Source organism: Semicossyphus pulcher, unplaced genomic scaffold, assembly GCF_022749685.1.
Source record: "Semicossyphus pulcher isolate SPU_LCO1_2020_fin unplaced genomic scaffold, fSemPul1.0.p SCAF_12, whole genome shotgun sequence".
Lineage (NCBI taxonomy): Eukaryota > Metazoa > Chordata > Actinopteri > Labriformes > Labridae > Semicossyphus > Semicossyphus pulcher.
Window position 1 is genome coordinate 30,804,709 of NW_027211626.1, and position 19,684 is coordinate 30,824,392.

The following is a 19,684-nucleotide window of genomic DNA, read 5'->3' on the forward strand; positions in this document are numbered from 1 at the left end:
ATGAGGGATGTTAAGAGGTGCTGATAAGTGAGTTTTGTGACTGTTGGACAGAGCCAGGCTAGCTGTTTCCTGTCTTAGAGCAAAGCTTAGCTGACTGGCTGCCTGCTGCAGCTTCACATTCATCTCATCATGAGAATGGTATCAATCTGGCCATAAGAAAAAGCACAAGAACAAGCATCAATCCGTCCTTTTAAAATAGACAAATCAAATGAACATTTAATTTACTTGTTGCATAGAAATCAGTATCTGTTATCTTCTTCAATGAGAACACCTACAGTATTGAAGGTAATTTATGGTGTTGGATGCAGACATTGGCTCAATCAATAATGTCCCTTGGTGTGTATATTCTTTGCTGTCTGAATTCTTTTCTCTTTGTCTTTCTCCTCCTCTTCTTGTTGCCATGCCCTAGACTCAGGATGTAAGTCCAGAAGATGTAGATTTAGAGAATGAGCCTTGGTATAAATTCTTTTCAGAGATGGAGTTTGACAAAGCGGTAAGTGGTTGCTGTCTTTAAAGTGACAGCATATTGTATTTTATTGCATGTGATAACATTTATGTTCAAATAATGTCTAAAAAACTGTCTGTCAATAAGGACTACTACCACTGTCACTTGCAATATTAGACTAATTGGTCCTGCATAGAAAAAGCGTGTAGGTGAAAAAAGGGTTTGCTCTTGAACTAAATTACCTAGTGGGTACCATCAACATGGCTTAATGAGAACAACTACTGATTCACTTTTATATATCCCTAATTTTTCATCACAATTTTTGTATTTCTTTTTTACTCTACATTACTTGGTACAGCTACTGTCATACCTCATCATAAACTCATACAGTTAAAAAGGATTCTTTACCCAATACCGTCTAAAATAGTCAGCTGAGGTCTATTTTTGTATCTGTGAGGCTGATGGAGCCCAATCAGAGAGACAGAAACAGAGAAATGCCTGACCACTTCCAGTACTTTTGGCTCATACTCTGTGCACTTCAGAATTATAATACTCTATAGGGCTGATGATTAACAATAAAGTATACCATATGTCAACACAGGTGGCCATGATAAAGGACCAATTGAAATATCACAGGGCTGTTTTAAGCATTTCACAGATATATTTCCTTTTCAATAGATAATTTTCCAATTGTTGGCTATAGTAGTAAGTATAGTGACTTAACTGACATTTATTTAAATACAAATCTTCAAAATTATCACTTTAACACCCAAAAAGAAACACTTTATTTGTTCATTTTGATGTGCACCCTGCCAATTTCACTACATATTATAAGGCAGAGACTTGGACTAGGTGATTTATCCAGAAGTCCCTCTTCATGTGAGGCTGAAGTCGACGTAAGAATTAGGCTCCAGGATAATTTCCGGCCCAGGAAATAATAGTTTCTTCACATGTGCTATGAGGTATATTTACCAAAATATCTAAATGGGTGCAGGAATGATAAAGTAGATTGATATATATATATATAGAGAGAGAGAGAGAGAGAGAGAGAGAGAGAGAGTACATCATCCCCAAGGGGAAATCATTTAGGCTGTCATGTCAAATCATTACTACTCAACACTTCTAGTCCCCTAATAGCCATTGAATAAAAGTGACACCTGTGTATTATCACAGTAATGGTCCTCTTGATTAATATTAACAGGTTCTAGGTTCAAGAGAAGTCTGGAAACACATCAATTGACAGCAATGGTCAAAGATAGGCTCATCCATATACATAGTTAGCTGCAACTGAAATTCAACACATAACTATGATTAGGAAAAGCATTTTGACCCCTTTCAACTGACAGAGTGACTCCATCTGTTGAGCATATGCTGAAGAGGGCTGCTACCACACTGTAACACGCTGAGATACACAGAGCCTCCCCCTACCACCTGACATATTCTAAAGGAGGCGACTCTGTAAGCCCGCAAACTCATTGTGCTTCATATTTAACCTCTGTTATACACTTAACCTTTACCTTTAAGCATTTAGTGCAGATGAGATGAGACATGCACACAGCTATAAAAGGCCCTTCACACTAGGGGTCTGTTCGATTTCATGAGTACATATCAACACAAATAAGGTGCTGGAAAGAATGGGATTCGTGTTACCATGACCTACTCATGATTGCTATTTTAAATATGGAAGCGGCACACAGGAGCCAGAGCTTTGAGTAGTTGGGGGTGGGGGGGAGGGCACCTGTTAGGAAACATGTACAGGAAATTCTGCAGAAACATTGTCATCAGTGTTCCACTGACTCAACAAGGCCTTCATTTATTTCCATATACAGCTTTGATTTCACACTGTCACTGTTTAAAGTACATTATTCTCTAAGTCAGGGGAGTTTTAGCATCTCTCTTTAACACAATCTAACCCTGCCTTCTATTTGTCCTTTTATATCATAAGCTGGATAAAAAAATACTACTTTCTCAGGGTAATGTGATATAAAGTGATATCAGTGTGGAATTGTTTGAAAAGGAAATGTTTTGCCCTTTAATATAAAGAAAACCTTAATTGAGACTAATCAGGCATTTTGTAAAGAACTAGATTAAGATTCCATTCTCGACATACTCCAGATAAATCTCCATGTGTGTTTCCTGTTAACTTTCCACTAATGTTGATGATGTGTTAGCCCAATTAACTAGGGGTATCAGAGGACACAGTCTTCTCCCTCTTATATCCGGGCTATAAGACATGGCAGAGCAGATTATTGAATGACACCCGTATGTTCCCTGAGTTGACATGGAACATTTGGCTTTATAAATAGATCAGACTATAGACCTGCCAGTCTGGTGTTCTGTTCTTATAAAGATAGGCATTTATTCTGAAAGGCTATTAATGATCATCCTGCCCTGGCAACTAAGGGGAAAGGCATGTTGTGGCAAATGAGCTGTTGAGAATGCTCCTTGTCTGGTCATCAGTGTGGGAAGCAGAGGCTTGGCCACATCATGGGGAAGTGGATGTGGTATTAACAGCAGGGCCAGGCTGGCTGGGATGGGGATTGTGCAATCGTATTTGCAAACAACACTTGCGCTCTCATTCATAGTGCTCATGTCATTTCTGTTATTTTTACCTACTGTGACGTCTGAAAAGAGGAAAGCAACAGAAACAGTGGGCTAAAATTAGTTGGCTCTAAGCAATTCAAAGTGGGGGTGCTACATCACTGCGTAACCACCCCTTGGTTTTTGAGATAATATCTAAATGCCAACTGCATTTACTCTTGTCCTTTAAGCATTTATTCACACACCATATGCCCACAATCTTTACGTTTAGCTTATTCTTGTTTGTCTTTATAACATTTAAAGTTAAAGTTTTACTGTATTCTTCATTTTACTGTGCCAGTATTTATGCCTGTTTTTGATCCTCACGGTGTGTTGGAGAGTCAAATGTGTGTATGGAAGTGTGTGTGTGTGTGTGTGTGTGTGTGTGTGCGTGCGTGCGTGCGTGCGTGCATGCGTGTGTGTGCGTAATTTGGCCTGCTTGCACCACCAGCTGGTTAATTGTCCCCAGTCTGGTCCGGTGATAATGAGAGTGACTCAATACCAGACAAAAGAGACGGCTTCACTGTGAGGCAGCAGTCCATTGGCTGAGCCTGTGACAGCCCCCTCCCCACATGGGCGCCCCATGACCGATGCACGCCTGCCCACCCACTTCCCCCCCTTTCCACTCTCCTCACTGCTGCTTGTTTTCTCCAACTTGCATGTAGGCCAAAACACACGCTTACTCCTACATGCCAAGCCCAGTCCAGAGAAGCTAATAACCCCAGGAGCTCGACAAAAACCCAGACCAGCAAGCGAACGAGAGGAGAAGAAGAGAGAATCCGGCCATAGCTAATGTTCCTGTCCCTGTTCTAGCTGGAGGAGACCTTTCTGTGGATCTATCAATGACTTCTTTGTTTGGTTTGTTGCAGAGTGCCCCCTCTTTCAGCCCCCTGGAAACAGCCTCCGACCTGCAGCAGTAGTAAGTCCATGCCTCTCTTGCTTCATGTACGTTTTTCCTACTTCCAGGATGTTGATTGTTGTTTGAGGCATGTTATGTGGATAAATGTCAGTCAGAGATTTCTCCACCCTGTAGAGCTTGTCTACTTACAGTAGGGGGACTCCTGCTTCCTGAAAAGATCCTGTTAATAAGGCAAAAAGCTACCAGAACAGTGTGTCCTCTGTGTGTATTTTATGGTGTTTCACGGGGGGTTGTGTGGAGACATGGCAGCTATGTGGTAATTTATTTAAAGACAGCAACCTGGGTAGAGGAAACTCACCCAGCTGCTACATAACTCAAAAAACCGTTATCTCCCTCTGGATTATGAAAAAGGATGCCAGCTGTTCTTAAAGCGAAGCCTAGCAAGCCCTTGATCTTTTTTGTTTTCCTCTGATGAGACTGACCTCTTCTATTTTTGTTTTTGTAATAAAATCTCAGGAATTTAGGACTTAGAAACTCTGACTGTCCCGTGCTACAGTCAAGGGAAAATAAACATCTCCCTCCCTCTCTGCTAAAAACTTTCCATCTGCTGCAGTCATTATGTGATCATGGCCAATATTTGGAAAGAGGTCCCAATTCTGCCTTTTAATCCATTGAATTGTTGTAAATCTTAATGGAAGAGACTCCTGATGAGGGGTGGGTTGAAGAACACTCACCCAAACTTTTCAAATGAAACCTCAAGTAATCCCTAAACGTGTTTGTTTTCAGGCCTTGATTAGAAACTTATTCAGTGTGCTGGACAATTAATCTCTTTGAATTTAGCAAACCAGCTCAATTATTATACATAATCTGAATGTAACACATACTGAAGAATATGAAACATGGATATTAATAATAACACATTGTTAGTTTCGCCTTACAATAAGAGCTGTTATCATGATGCAGAAATGCATATCTAATCCATAATGGAATATAAGGGTCTCCTAGCTTCTCCCAGTAAATAATTAAACATTTTAGTTAACCTAAAGTAGGCACTATACTGACTGTTGATTTCACAATAACCTTACCGAATTATTGTCTTAAATATTGTATAGATCCTGTACTTCAAAATGCCTGCATATCATTATGTGTATTCTATTAAGTAACCTACAACCAACACGATTGTAATGATTCTCTGTAGTCAGCAGTGCACATTTTTAACAGCAATGAAAAGGCTTTTTGTTGAGGTAGTGACCAAGGTGAGTAATGTATACTTACATTTGTGGAAGCTTGTAAGACTCTGACTTGGCAACAACGTGGATGTAAACACATTTTGTAAAATAATCGTAAAAATTAAAAATGGTAGTGAAAGGGTTTTTAATGTTTTTTTTATTTCACCTAGATGATACTGCAGTCTCTGTAAGTTAAATGACCATGTTTGTCTGCTCAAATAGAGGAGGAGCGTGAGTAACACATGAGCAGCATGTGAAAGAGAGTAAACCCAAGAGTTTTACAGGTGCAGGGGCTGATGCACCATGTGGGAATGTTCAGAGAATATTTATAGAAATCTGTCCTTTTGGCCTCTCTGGAATGCCAAGATATGTGTGGTAGCCATGGCCTTCTCTCAAGACCAGCCTCCAAATTGCTGCACTTTCTTTCACAAGTATGCCTTTTTCTGTCACTGATTATTTTGTTTTCCAAAAGTCTGTAACACAGTAATTACCTGAATATGTATTCAATATAAACATCTGACAGCTCATTAACCAATTTTCACGCCTTTGTTTTTCATAAAACATGTAACACAACTCTGCTGAATGGTTTGACTGTTTTTAATTAGCTGTCTGCATTTCTCTCACTGCCATCTAGCTCCTCAAGCAAGTCTGGACTAAGCGAGGTGGAGAAGGACAGTGGATCATCCACGAGCGAGCCTGGGGCTCCAGAATGTGACCGTCATATTTACAAGAGTGTCCTGGAGGGCGGCGACATTCCCTTACAAGGGCTAAGGGCTTTAAACAAGCGCCATGGCAGCTCCTCCTCCTCTAAAGGTAGGATACCAGCCATTTTAAATGTGTCCAGTAAAATGGCAGGTGTGTGTGTTTTTATGGATGTGGATGTTTGGGCCAGTGTAAGCATTTGAGTATAAAGCAGGCCGTCTAGCCTTTCCTGCTCAGACAGAACCATTGAGTTACAGACAGTGATGTTTGACCTTTGTAACAGAGGGATACATGAGTTTCAGTTTACCTTTCTGTTGGAATCCGCACATTTTCTTTTCTCCAAGACCTCACTGCATTGGCCAGTCACCTTGCAGCATCCATTACCAGTGCAGCATTTCTTTATCATTGATGCTATGGATGTTTTCATCAAATGTTTACTTGCCATCGGCTTTGGAAAATGTATGGAGGTAGTGAGGTAGACTTGCTAAGTTGCTAGAAGATAACCTTGGGGATTTTCCCCTTCTTGTTCCAGTTGTGAGCTGCCAGTCGCTAGGCAGGCTTAGGGCAAGACTCCTGAGTGTTCCTGCACCAGGGAGAGGGGATAGATAAGGAGGGACAAGCAAGTAAACGGAGCTCTGCTCTTCACTACCCAGTCAGACAGGGGTAAGATAAACAGGAGGGACACAGCATGTGAGTATGCATGAGGAAGTCAGCTGTCAGTGTGAGGCCAGAGGCTGTAATGGAGGATGAGTGGACACATAATATAGAGAAAGGAAGAAACAGTGTGACCCAACACATGTCATTAAATTACAACTGGGAAGAGATACAGTAGATGTCACTTAAGAAACTGTCCATTCAGAGTTAGAGATGGTGTTGTTCCAAGATGCTATATTGACTAAATACTGTATGAATATTTTATAAGAGAAATGCAACTATTGTCAGCAGTGATGGAACAAAGATATATCAAGATAGTTGTACTAGCTTTAACCAAATTGGAGCCATGCTGTAAATGGATTTGGCACCCCAGTCAACTGACTAGCACACTCCTTCATTAGCCTCATGCCCAAAGAAATAACCAAGCACTAGAAACCAAACACTTCATCATGTGTTTCTGTCTTGTGCTCATGAAATAAAAAATGTTTTAATCTTTGTGTTCTAAAGAACCAACCCTGAGGGATTTTCAGTGGTTCCAGTACTCTTTACATGTCACATGCCATGGTAAAATCTGGGTCACTCCCTGTTTTTCTGGTAGACATAAATGTGACATCATACAGATATGATATTATTACTATATATACTCTAATCTTAATAATACAAATATTCCCCCTTTTAATGCAAAAACGTAAGAAAAAATCTATCTAATTTATTGATTAGCTTGATTGAGTGATGGGTCAGCCATGCTACTGAAATGCCTCATAGCATGTGAAAGTGTCAATTCCAGTTCCATCTCAAGATCTATCACAAGCAACAACAAACAAACAAACAATAGGTTCTTGACAATTATGTTTTACTGGGCAGGTTGACTGAGGATACATATGTTACTGAAAACATTGTGCTGAAATAGCTTTTTAACAGGGGTACCACAGGCTATTAATCACTGTTGCCCTCTCAAGAATATATGTAGAAGTTTCAAATGGAACAAGCAGCTGTCATGTGGGAGAAAATGTTTTTGTTCTAAAATAATACCAGTAGTCAGTGTTTAAAATTGCTGTGTGACCTCCGACATCATATACCATTCCATGGCATATTGCTGTTTCAGTACTTAATGTTTCACTTGTTATGTAACTATTTACATTGATATTCATAATCTGATGGACAATAGATATTACCTTGTTCCATTTTTTCTTCACTGCAGTGCCATGCTGTTATTATAACTGTCATCTATAACTTGATACACAATGCATCAAGTCTGCACCATCTTCTCATCTTCTTTTGATAGAAGTTAGAAATGTGCCTGACTCTGTTTTAGTGTGTGTGAACCAGTGACCGTTGCAATCTAATATGTTGTTTATTCTGTTGTCCTGCATGCTTGCCAGTGGATCATAAAGGTGGGAATGGCTGTATAATTTCACCCTGCTCTTCTGTAAATAGTCGATCAGTTCTTGCCAGTAATGCAATAGGTAACCAGTGTAAAAATATGAAGCCTCTATCTGCTGCCAAAGCCTGCATACCCCAAATCCTGCCCTCTAAGTTCAAGCCCAAGCTGCTGCCACCCGGTGGTGACAGTCAGGAAAGCAGGACTGTCACCACTGTCAGGCACCCAAAGGCCCACAGTTGTGAGGATCTGTACACTGGGCAATATGATACAGACTGTGCTGGAGTAGAGGAAAGGGAGAGTGGACAACATTCCAACAAGTTCAGCTGCGGTAGTGAGTGTGCAGATGGCCTAAGAAATGTTTCCCGTGCAATTAGGAGAAGCGCATCTGAGTTTTCCAGCCTTTACAGGTCTATGCATCACATCCAGCAGCCCAGCTCAGCCGGCTGTAGCCCCATCGGCAGTGTTCGCAGCCTGGCCTCTCTTTTTGAGAAGGCACAGGCAGAGGGGGATGAAAGGTCAGAGGCAGATGATGAGGGTAACATTCCACGGGATTCAGTGTCGTCACGGGTCAGTAAGTTTGAAATGATCATCCAGCAGTCAAGCTTGGCGCCCTGCCGCTCCTCCTCCCTGCCCACCCTGCACTCAAGCCACAGCCCCAGCCACAGCCCTGCTCACCTCTACTTGGTGTCTGCAGTGTCAGCGGAGTCCCTTTTGGTTGCAGACGCCGCCCAGACGGTTGCCTGCTCTCCAGTGAAGGCAGAGGGCAAGAGCTCTGTGGAGGAGGGTGAACCCTTATCAGTGGAAGGACACAATGTCAGAACCGAGTCCCCCTTTAACACTGAGGTGGAAGTCGAGCAGATCTTCAGTAAAAGTTCCCCTGAACCTATTGGCCAAAACATCACTGGATCAAAGAGTCCCTCAGCACTGCTGACAGCATCACCTCCAAAACACAACTATATCCACCATCACCACCACCACCACCTACTGCACCACCTGAACCATCAACTCCTTCTTAAACCCAGCAAATGCAAAGGCTCTTGCCCAGCCTCCTACACACGCTTCACCACTATCCTCAGGCATGAAAGGCAGCAGGCCATGACCCAACAGGAGAGGCTGCCACCTCCAGACAAGAGGCCCACACTGCCTGGTAACCTCTTCCTCATGGGCCCTGCTCCCTTCCGGTTACGAAAGAACCTTCAATCCCACCAGACTCGAAAGACCCTCGCCACCAAGGTTACAATGGGCATCCAGAGGCCTTCTACTTTGTCTCCTGAGCTCAGACCTTTGATCCCTCAGCGCCTGTCCTCCCTGGAAGTCCTGGAGAGGCTGAGTAACAAGGAGGGAAGCAACACTGACCATCTGAGTAATGGGCACGGCTTGGACGCCAACGGGAACCTACTGCAGCTGCTGGCAGCTCACTGCAGAGGTGGCTATTTCCATCCATTAACCAATGTCACCCTCCTTTGTCCCTTCTCTCTAGATACTCATTTATCTCAACTCTTTCTACCTTTTCTCCACAAAGCCACAACACCACCCTCCATCTCTAGTCTGTGTGGTATGTTTACAAAGTGACAGGGAAGCCTCCATCACATTCTGAGTGTACTGTTTGGTGCTCTTTCTTTTCTCTGAATGAGTATGGTCCCATAAATGCATCAAAACACTTCAGTGACTGTAGGAGGTTCAGGGACCTTTTGGTAATGTATATACTGTCTATCTTTTGGTGACATCAGATTTGAGTTGTATGCAAGAGTGCCAAGCCTGCATTAGCATTGCATCCATACAGACCCAATTCCTTGCTTTTTATGATGTTTGATAGGATTTTTTTAGGTTCCACAATTAGATGTCAAGTCAGAGACACTGACTGAAAAACGTACCTCCAAATATAATCCCAGAATATCTCTGTAACGCAGAATCCTGGATATTTCAATATAACATTGCATACACTCTCTCAAATTGATGTCTTACTATGTCTGTATCTGTTTTTTTTCTGTTTTGGAAACAGTTTACATCAGCCATCTTTCATTCTTTCACTATGAAAGGTTTATTTAGCCAGACAGGATGTTCTCTAGTTTAATTTATTTTAACAGCTTTAACAGAGTGTCCTTTGGGCATCAGAGAAATAACCTGAAACATTGATAGTTGTTTCTTGTGGCCCTTGCTGGGACACAGAATGAAACAACTATGGTGATGGGGAGTAAAGTAAGTCATGAGGATATCGCGCTCATATGATAAAGATGAACCTTCAGTAAACTAATGGATGTTGGTTGGTCGTTCAATAAAACCATGATAACATTTTTTTTTGCTGAGATACAGTATGTTTCATATTCATATCCTGCATTTGTTTTTTCATGGACACACATCGGATCATCCTGTGTTCATTCCTATGTGCATGCAGGAATACATTTGGCTTTTGGATGTGTGTGCGCGCTTTTTGTTTTAGTAGTGCAGAGATTATGGTGTTCTTTTAAAGCATGCATGATTGTTTTTATTGTATATCTTTATTATTCTAATCATTGGAATTACTGCAATATCATCATCTTATATGAAAAGTATTTTTCTTAATTGGGTTTGTCTCGAGGTTGTTACTTGATAGTCTTCACAGCTGAATCCTCTCTTTCTCTTTTAGACTCATCCCCACCTCACGGGGAGAACCAAGATGAAGTGTTGCGGAGGCGACATGGAGACAAGGAGGTAGATTTCAAACTTTCATCAGTTGCACCCTACTGGCAATTCTTTAGTAGAGAGAACTTTAGTAAACAGAGCTGTTATTTATAAGAGACTCATACATTATACATAACATGAATGTGTCATATGAATAAAAGAGTGAAAGGGACCCATATCTGAAAGGGACAAACAGTTCAGTGTGGTTTCCTGGCAGAAAATTTTGGAGGAGCAGCGGCGACTGAAGCGGGAACAGGAAGAGGCTGACACAGCATCTAGACGACATACAGGCATTGTTCCAACACACCACCAGTTCATCACCAATGAGCGCTTCGGAGATCTGCTCAACATCACAGATAACACAGAGAAGAGGAAATCAGGCATAGAGGTACAATAGAGTGCTGCTTCTTATCCTTCTGTAAGCAGGAAAAAAGGACAGCAGATGCTTTGTTGGTTTGTGTGTGAGTCAGGCTGTGAGGTTGTGATGGGCTTGTCGGCAGGCTTTCTGCAGAAACAGATGGCTCCCTAATACAATGCATATATGAGTTGTTCAGTTCATTACATATCAAGTAGCCCTCTAGACATTTCCAAACAATTCCACAGTGCACACCCTTAAACAGCTGTATACATAGATTTAAGGTCACTAATATTAGTTCCAACCTTGTTGTGTTTACCAAAGCGTGCTATCTTTGCAGGACAGTTAAACAGAATACATGCATTTATAGTTGCTCTTTTTTAAAGGACCTGTAACCCAGTCAGTCACACGCACCTCTTTCCTGTCATCACTATAATAGTTATGTTCAGATGTGAAACTGAAAGGACAAGTCAAGCGACAGATTTATGGTGCCCACTAAATTCCAGAAGAATATTTTCTTTATACATTAAAAAAGAATCACCCAAGTCTCTTTTGTATATCTATGTAAACAGAGAACTCCAGCCATGGCTCGCTTCGACTTCAGAGCAGAAAGCTTAAAGTAAGTAGAAATAATCAATATTTGTTTGCATGTGTATGTGTGAAAAAATGTTCGGTCTATCTATCTATCTATCTATCTATCTATCTATCGTTTTTTAAATTGGTCTGTTATGTGTAAACATTGGTGGAACAACATACAGAAGACCTTGCTGAAGTAATGTTTGACTCATTTGGAGGTCTCCCTCAGGTGGGGTTTAAAACATCTGACAAAATAATGTTGAAAAAAATTACGATTTACAGGCAATTGCAGTAAAACTTTAAATGTTTTACAGCTTAACTTTAATTGGATGTAATGAAATCCCATTAATGTGATTTAACTTGCTATAAAATGATGTTAGACACAGGTCTACATAAGCTGACAATCTGTCGATTTTTGTGACTCCATGTATCTCTTTTGAACTTTTGTAGGGAACTCCCGTTTCAGAAGGGGGACATTGTATACATCATTCGACAGGTGGATCAAAACTGGTATGAAGGGGAACATCATGGAAGAGTTGGAATTTTTCCTCAAAGTTATGTCGAGGTTTGTGTGTTCTTGCTGTTATTGACATAATGATTTTGAGTTAATTATTTTCATTTTTTAAATGTTCATAAATACTTTTTGTCATTTGCTCACTGTGATTCAACTTAAGTTTTCTTACTGAATGAGTTTTGTTATATGTTCCCTGCCTCAGCTGCTTCCCCCAACAGAGAAAGCCCAGCCAAAGAAAATTGTGCCAGTTCAGGTGCTGGAGTATGGAGAGGCTGTTGCCCGCTTCAACTTCACTGGGGACACACTAGTGGAAATGTCTTTTAGAAAGGTATGGAGGGACAATAAACATGACAAACATTTTTAGCTTGCTGCTGCAAGATGCTTTTATCCTTTCGTTATTTTTGTTTTATTCAACCCAAAAAGATTTTTTTTTGCGGTATTTTTTGTATATTATATTATTCTAATATTATTTGTGAAATATTAACAAAATATGTGACTGCAGGGAGAAAGAATCACACTGATTCGTAGAGTCGATGAAAACTGGTATGAAGGCAAAATCTCAGGCACCAACCGCCAAGGCATCTTCCCGGTCAGCTACGTTGATGTGCACAGACGACCCCGTGTCAAAAATGGGATGGAGTATCCTGACCCTCCTGTCAGCCAGTCACCACAGCGCAGCACCAATGCTTCTCCTCAGGTAAGAAATTCACACCCATAGATCAATAATGGAATACTTTTTTGAAGTAGTAAAGAGTTGATGAAAAATATTTTCCATGTTCAACTTCATATCTTTCTTTTAATCAGATTTTTTGCCTAGTTATTTTTTCTCATCTTTCGTTTCTTTTTCTTTTCCTTTTCTGATACATTCCACTTGCTTCCATTTCTGTATTCCTCCCATGTTCCTGGAACTATAAAAAGCTGTATCGTAATCATCTTACCACCTCCCCGCTGCCCCTCCCTCGCTCCCCTCGTCGCTCCGTATCCCCTGAAGTCCACGCTGTGTCCTCTGAGTGGATTTCTCTGACTGTGGGAGGAGGGAGCCCTCCAGCTGCCCCCACCCCTCCCCTGCCACCACTGCCCAGTGTGTCCTACCGATGTGGCGAGTACCTGCCCCCACCATTCTCTGCCAGCCCTGTTCCTCCCATCACTGGCAGCCCATACTGCATCTCCCCAATGGCTTCCCCAGCTGCCTCCCCTCTTCCTCCGCCTTACCCGCCTAGACCCAGCTCAACCACTCCATTCCTCACGTTCACCCCACCTCATGGGGAGGACTTCATGCTCTACCCTCCCTCACCTCATCTGTCACGCAGCGTGAGCCCCTGTGGTGGGCCTGTGTTGGAGGGCTGGCTGAGTGGGGAGAAGGAGTTGACCGAGGGTGGAGGTGCAGAGGGCAGTAGGCGAAATAGCCCTGCAGAGGTATCTTCTGCATGGTTTGCTGTGTTGCATCTTAGGCTAACTCTGAAACATCGGCTTAAGCCACAGTGTTTTTCCCGAAAACAGATGTTCAATGGTATGCTGAAGCTGACACTGATTTGTGGAAGACTTGACTAACTTGTATATTTTATCTGACGTTGATTTGAGTCCCACAGAGGGATAATGTGCTGGTTTTGAGGAGGCAGAATAAAAGTTGTCACACAGCTCAAGGCTGCAGGTCTGCATGTTATGTCTGCGCTAATAACACCCAATCATTTATTTTAGTGTTGAGATGGGGTCTTAGATTTCCTAGCTCAAGGACTGTATAAGAAGTTGTGCTTGCATTTCCAGTATTAATTTGAGAGTACTAGTTCTTTTTTGTCACAAATTTCAGCACTTGGTCGCATGTTGTTGTTGTTTCCTTGTTTCATTCCTGATCACTTGGATGCTCATGGAGGTTGGATTTATTTAGGACAGTGACATTATTATTGGTGAGTATATATAGGGTTCACATGTTTGCTTCTGTGTCAAAAGCTTCTGCGAGGTTGTAATTGGAAATGCAACCTGACTGTGACTGGTTGTTAGATGGAGCGAACTCAAGAGAAAAGCTTTGATTTTGAAATATCCTTAATGATTTGACATTTCTGTATTGCAGTTTGTGAAGAATGAGGCTGACCATCATGGACAGAGCTCCAGAAGCCCTGTGATGCTGTTTGACATCCAAGATAACAACAATGTTAACTCATTTGCGGTAAGCTAGCACAGAGCTTTTTTGGACAGCTGTAGACTAACAAAATTATGTGAATTTTGTCAGATAACTTCATAATCAACATCCATTTTACTCACATCATCTTTAACTCCCATTGAGTACTCAAGATTTGTGCTGAATGTTGAACATGTAAGATATTAAATGGGAAATGGGAAATGGACTGTACTTATATAGCGCTTTTCTAGTCTTTGCCTCCACTCAAAGCTGCTTTTACACTACATGTCACATTCACCCATTCACACACACATTCGTACACTGATGGCAGAGGCTGCTACGTAAAGTGCCCAACTGTCAACCATCACATTCATATTTCCGTTGGCTATGCCACCGGGAGCAATTTGGGATTCAATGTCTTGCCCAAGGACACTTCGACATGTAGCCTGAGGGAGCTGGGGATCAAACCTCCGACCTTCCGATTGAAAGACGACTGACTCTACCACTGAGCCACAGTGAGGATTATGCTTTCATTAAAGGAGTAGTTCAAAATTGTGTAAAAAACAATTTCTGAAATTTAAAAAAGAAGATCAATAGCACTCTCACATTTGTCTATTATCAGTATGAATTTGGAGGTAGCACCTGGATAGTTACTAGACTGAAAACGAGCGAGCTTGACTTTGTCCAAAACAAACAATATTCGCCTGCACCTTTAAAGCTCACTAATTCAAATGTTTATACCAACAAAAAACGAAACATTCCTGACTATTCTTAATATTTATGTTATGTGACTTCATAACTTAACTATTTACATGTCTATGTGTCTTTAAAAATGAAAAATGAAAAAAATAAAATAAAGATAAGCTATTTATCATTAGCCATGTCTGTCATTTATGTAATATGTATCTTTATCTAATTTAAAAAACATTTCATACATGCTGTGAACTGAGATGTCATGAACAGAGAGTATTCAGACACAAGAACAAGCTTACTCTTACACAAGAGGATTCATTTAGATTAAAAAAAAAAAAAAGTACAAGAAATTCTCCGGTCATCTAACAGACACCAAGAAAGTGAATAACAGTACCCAATAGTACATTTTGGTCAAGATGTTGAACTTTTTCTTTAAGTTGTACCTACCAGCTTCTCTTTAGTAGTGCATGATCATACTGAATAATATCATGTAAAAAAAACTTAACTAATATTTCTTGTTTCCTGTCTTCATGCTCTCACTCTGGTGTCTTGCCTTATCATGCCTGTCCTCTTGGCCTCCACCAACGTCTCCTCTGCTTTTTCTCCTGGCTTTCAATGGATCGCTTCCTTTTCTGCCTTGCTACTTACTGGAACTACATGTGTCTTGCCCTTTACCCCCTTCCTCTCTAACTCTTCACCTAACCCCTCAACTTCATCTCAACCTCTCCCGGACTCTGTGGGGCCGCTGTTTGTCTTTCTATGATGACTTCTACTACTACTACAACTAGGAGGCAGTATGTAATGAGATCTTGAATATAGCTGAGACCTCAGTGAGGTACTGCAGCACCCTGTCCCACCACCCTGACTCTGTCCACAGACTGCACTCAAATCCCATTAAACAATCTCTCATCATTTCCCAGCAACCCCATTCCCACAACAGCAGCCCAGAGCCAAGCCGTCTCAACTGTGGAATGTGAGTATGATCTGTGTTTCACTTAGCATGTTTTTTTTTGTAATTAAGGTAACTAACCCTTTTTTTTTTTTACTGATTTCACATTGTGTCTTCTCAGCTTTGCAAGTTTACCAATTTAAGTTTGTATCCTGCCCCAGCTTCCAGGCCCTGTACAGTTATGTGCCACAGAACGACGACGAGTTGGAGTTGCAGGAGGGAGATCTCGTCAGCGTCATGGAGAAGTGCGATGACGGCTGGTTTGTTGGTATGTGCTGCAAGGCTTGGGACTGATTCCTCAGTGATGCAGTCACACTCAATATATCCCATTAATCCATAGGGTTTCTAAAGATTGACTGCAAAGGACTGCATGCATGTAATTTACCTCTACAGGGCTCCTGGAGAAGTAGAGTCATTTTGACTGTCACATCCTTCTGTATAGGTTTTCTAAAGAATGATAGCAGATGATTTGAGTGTGTTGTACATGCACAGGCCTTGCAGTTGATTAGCTTTATAAGTTATTTTTGTACTACAATCATCTAAGCCTTTAATGTTAAAATGACTAATTTTACTTTATTTTTCCTGATCCATGTTTTGCTTTCTCTTTTTTCTACAGGTACATCAAAGAGGACAAAACAGTTTGGGACTTTCCCTGGGAATTACGTGAGGGAGTTGAAACTGTAAAGATATCTAGTCTGGCACATGGTTGCCTGTCATGATGGGAACAATCTCGCATGACTGTTGGTTAGTATAGTCATTTAGCCAGGTGAATCCAATTTTTGGGGGAAAGTGATTGGTTTGGCCAGAGGTAAGTCAAACAGCATGAGGCGAAGACGGTAACAGCTCACTGCCGAAACCTCAGTATTGTGTTCACCTCAACCACAGAAATACTACATCACCTCGTCTGGAAATTCTTCATGAACACATACCACAAACAAAATTTTAATCATAGTAGCTTGTTTAACAGAGATAATGACTTCCATTTTGTCCAGGCTGGAGGACGGCAGCAGAGCAGTGCATGGAAAAAAGAGTGGATCTTATAACCTGAAGTGACTTGGGAATGTATTCCAGAATGTATTTTTATTTGATGTTGATTTTGAGCTGTTTGTCATAAGCTAACTTTCAGGACCCACAGGTGTTTATCAGGATTAGACTTTCAGTCTCTTGGACACTGCTTCCAAAATAAAGCCTTTAGTGTTTAATATGGAAAGACATACCATGCATGTATGTTATATTAAATGTGGTGGGTCATTCTCTGAGTCTGTCCCAAAAATGTTTTACACAGTTTAGATTTGAGAAAAATATGTTTAAATACTTTATGCCTTATGTATGAAGTTCCTTTACAAATGGGTCTGACAAATCTCTTTTATATTTTTTGAATCATCATAAGGGTCAGTACATTTGAAAAAACTGCAATATCCCCAACTCAGCCTCACAACCTCAAAGCATACAGGTTCAGTAGGTTGTTATACAACAATTATTACACTGTCATGTGCATGACAAGAAACACTTAAGGATTGAAGTGTGCTATAAGCTTCTCTTTTTCTCAGTTAACAGAACAAACGCAAATACAGGAAACATATACTGTGTTGCATGCTTGATAAAAGTGAAGAGAAATTGTGTATATGCACATCTTGTGTTTTCAGAAAACATATATCCGTCTTTTTATACCTTTTCTGTCAAACTAGTATGCTTTTTCTAATGCCCGGTGCCTGTAAGGTAGCTGGGAGTTGACGCCTGGCTCCAACACAACCACATGACAGGCGTGGTAGCACTTAACTTTCTGATTGGTCTTTAAGGTGTATCTCAACTAACAAGATAATAATAGGTTCATCAGTAACAACACCAAAAGCTATTAATGTTTCAAGTAAAGCCAACATAGTGACTAAGAAAATAATAATACTGATTTTTGAGACCACATTGACCATTCTCTTCCTCACAAGATTGTATGTTTTAGCCATGTTAATGTGTACAGAAAACTTTAAGAGGCCTTCCAAATATGGCAACATATTTTATATGTTATGACTAATTTGGTAACACAGTTCATGCAATGGTTTGAATACTGAGGTAAGCATTAGTACAGTGTGCACTAAAAAATCAATAGGCTCCCATCTCCAGCACTGCAGGATCCTGTGACGGACACCACATGCCAGAATAGATCCTCCTCACAAGATGTTGTGTTGTTTTTTCATCAAATTCTTTGTCATCAACAGCTGCACTGTGCAAATCTATCCATATCAGAGCTGTCAAATAGGATATTTGTTGTTGATTGTTATAACCTGCTCAGACTAGGAGATGGAAGCAAAAGAACAGTGGCTAAGGAAAGTCAGTTAACCAGGATGGTTGACGTAGCATGCTATCTGATATTTCAACTTCCCAGACTCCTTTTCCCAATCCAAACATTTCGAATCAAATAGTTCCAGACTGTCAGTGGGTCTACTTTTTTTATAACGCTTTATTATTGCCAGAGTACACAAAATCAGAAACATAATGTAATGTATTGAAAGATAAAAGAGTAAGTATTACTAGATCTGAAGTGTATGTTTACTATAACTTTCTTTTTTGTGTTTTAATGTGTTCACCTAAGTTGTGCAGCAATGATAAACATTGACCTTAATTGAACTTGATGAAGTTGATGAAGTACATTACTTTAACAATATTGAGTAGCAATCAGTGTTTCATCCTCTCTGGTGTTTGCTCTTGAGTCAAATCATCAGCTTGTGCAAATGACCACTGAAACTCTTGCCAACACAGCAATGGAATGTTTCCTCAAGGTAAAACACAAGATAATACATTGCATTATGGGATTGCATCTGTCGTGCTGATGTTATATTCAGGTTTTTTGTCACACCAAAAATAATGTTTTTTCATCCACAAGTGGCTAGTGACAAATTAAAAAAATCACTCATTTAGCCATAGCATCTCTCAATTTACTTAGTGTTCCATAAAACATCACAGGATGTATGAATGTATGGATATGTGACAGGTGCACACATAATATGAGAAAATGTCTATTTTTCACCTTGAATGAACATGCAGACTATTGATCAGTGTGGCACAAGAAGGATTGTAAATATGTAAAATAAAACATAGACTACGAGAGATAGGAACGTCTAAATGAGCTCACTGTCCCTTGCAGCAGTTTATTTACCCGAAGGATTTTTTTTCAAAGCACAGAGAGCAGCATATGAGCACAGAAAGTTTGACGCATATGTACATTATGCTGCCATTTGTGAGCATCAAAATGCCTTATGTTAGATGCAAAATTGTGCCTCATTTTAATTTAATTGTTTTGGTTTTTTTGGGAGGGTCGGACACTGAAATGTGTTCATGACATATTTAATGTAATCATGTTTTTTCCTGGTGGTCCTTGTCTTTGTAATAGGAGAACATTTACGGAGAAATTCCAGTTACTGTGCAAGTACCTAGAAGTGTGACACAATGCTTTACATTTACATTAACAATGATAAGACTGAACATCTTTGATGAGGCACACAACTGCAACAGGTTTGGTTTGTTGGCTTCAATTTGCAGTGCTGTTACATTAAAAATATATATTAAAAAAAAGATAATATACACTGCTGTGAATTTGGTATTATGCAATATTTAATAAATCATTTAAACCATCTAATGTGTTACCTTCTTTAATTTCTGGCAAAGATCCGAATGAACATTCAACATCATTTCCATGTTTAACGTAATGTTGATTAAATAGTAACAGAGGCTTTCAGCAGTATGAAGGTGTATGAGCACCAAGCTTCTCTCTCTCTCTCTCTCTCTCTCTCTCTCTCTCTGTTTCTCTGTCTCTCTCTATCTCTCTCTCTCTCCCTCTCTCTCTCTCTGTCATTAATGCAGCTCATTAACTCTGTATCTTCTGGTCCCATTAACATTACTAACCACATATCTTCCCGGGAGTTCTTGTGCTCCCTTGTCTTGAAGGTTCCTGAGGATCGTTGCTGCAGACCAC

General features: G+C 40.5%; 1 protein-coding gene across 2 annotated transcripts in view; it reads left to right on the forward strand.

Annotated features, from left to right (window-relative positions):
- The window catches only part of LOC138588142 (sorbin and SH3 domain-containing protein 1), a 52,035-nt gene extending 32,687 nt beyond the window's left edge, over positions 1 to 19,348 (forward strand). Inside the window, exons 13-27 of one of the 2 annotated variants that reach the window (XM_069658043.1) lie at positions 410 to 493; positions 3,895 to 3,944; positions 5,748 to 5,926; positions 7,852 to 9,279; positions 10,480 to 10,544; positions 10,732 to 10,902; positions 11,442 to 11,488; positions 11,896 to 12,010; positions 12,162 to 12,287; positions 12,462 to 12,656; positions 12,878 to 13,375; positions 14,028 to 14,123; positions 15,557 to 15,741; positions 15,879 to 15,985; positions 16,334 to 19,348. In XM_069658043.1, coding sequence (XP_069514144.1) covers positions 410 to 493; positions 3,895 to 3,944; positions 5,748 to 5,926; positions 7,852 to 9,279; positions 10,480 to 10,544; positions 10,732 to 10,902; positions 11,442 to 11,488; positions 11,896 to 12,010; positions 12,162 to 12,287; positions 12,462 to 12,656; positions 12,878 to 13,375; positions 14,028 to 14,123; positions 15,557 to 15,741; positions 15,879 to 15,985; positions 16,334 to 16,401 — 3,414 coding nt within the window. In that variant the 3' untranslated portion in view covers positions 16,402 to 19,348. The remainder of the gene's footprint in view (positions 1 to 409; positions 494 to 3,894; positions 3,945 to 5,747; positions 5,927 to 7,851; positions 9,280 to 10,479; positions 10,545 to 10,731; positions 10,903 to 11,441; positions 11,489 to 11,895; positions 12,011 to 12,161; positions 12,288 to 12,461; positions 12,657 to 12,877; positions 13,376 to 14,027; positions 14,124 to 15,556; positions 15,742 to 15,878; positions 15,986 to 16,333) is intronic. The other variant, XM_069658042.1, reaches the window with a different exon arrangement.
- Positions 19,349 to 19,684: the final 336 nt, after the last annotated feature.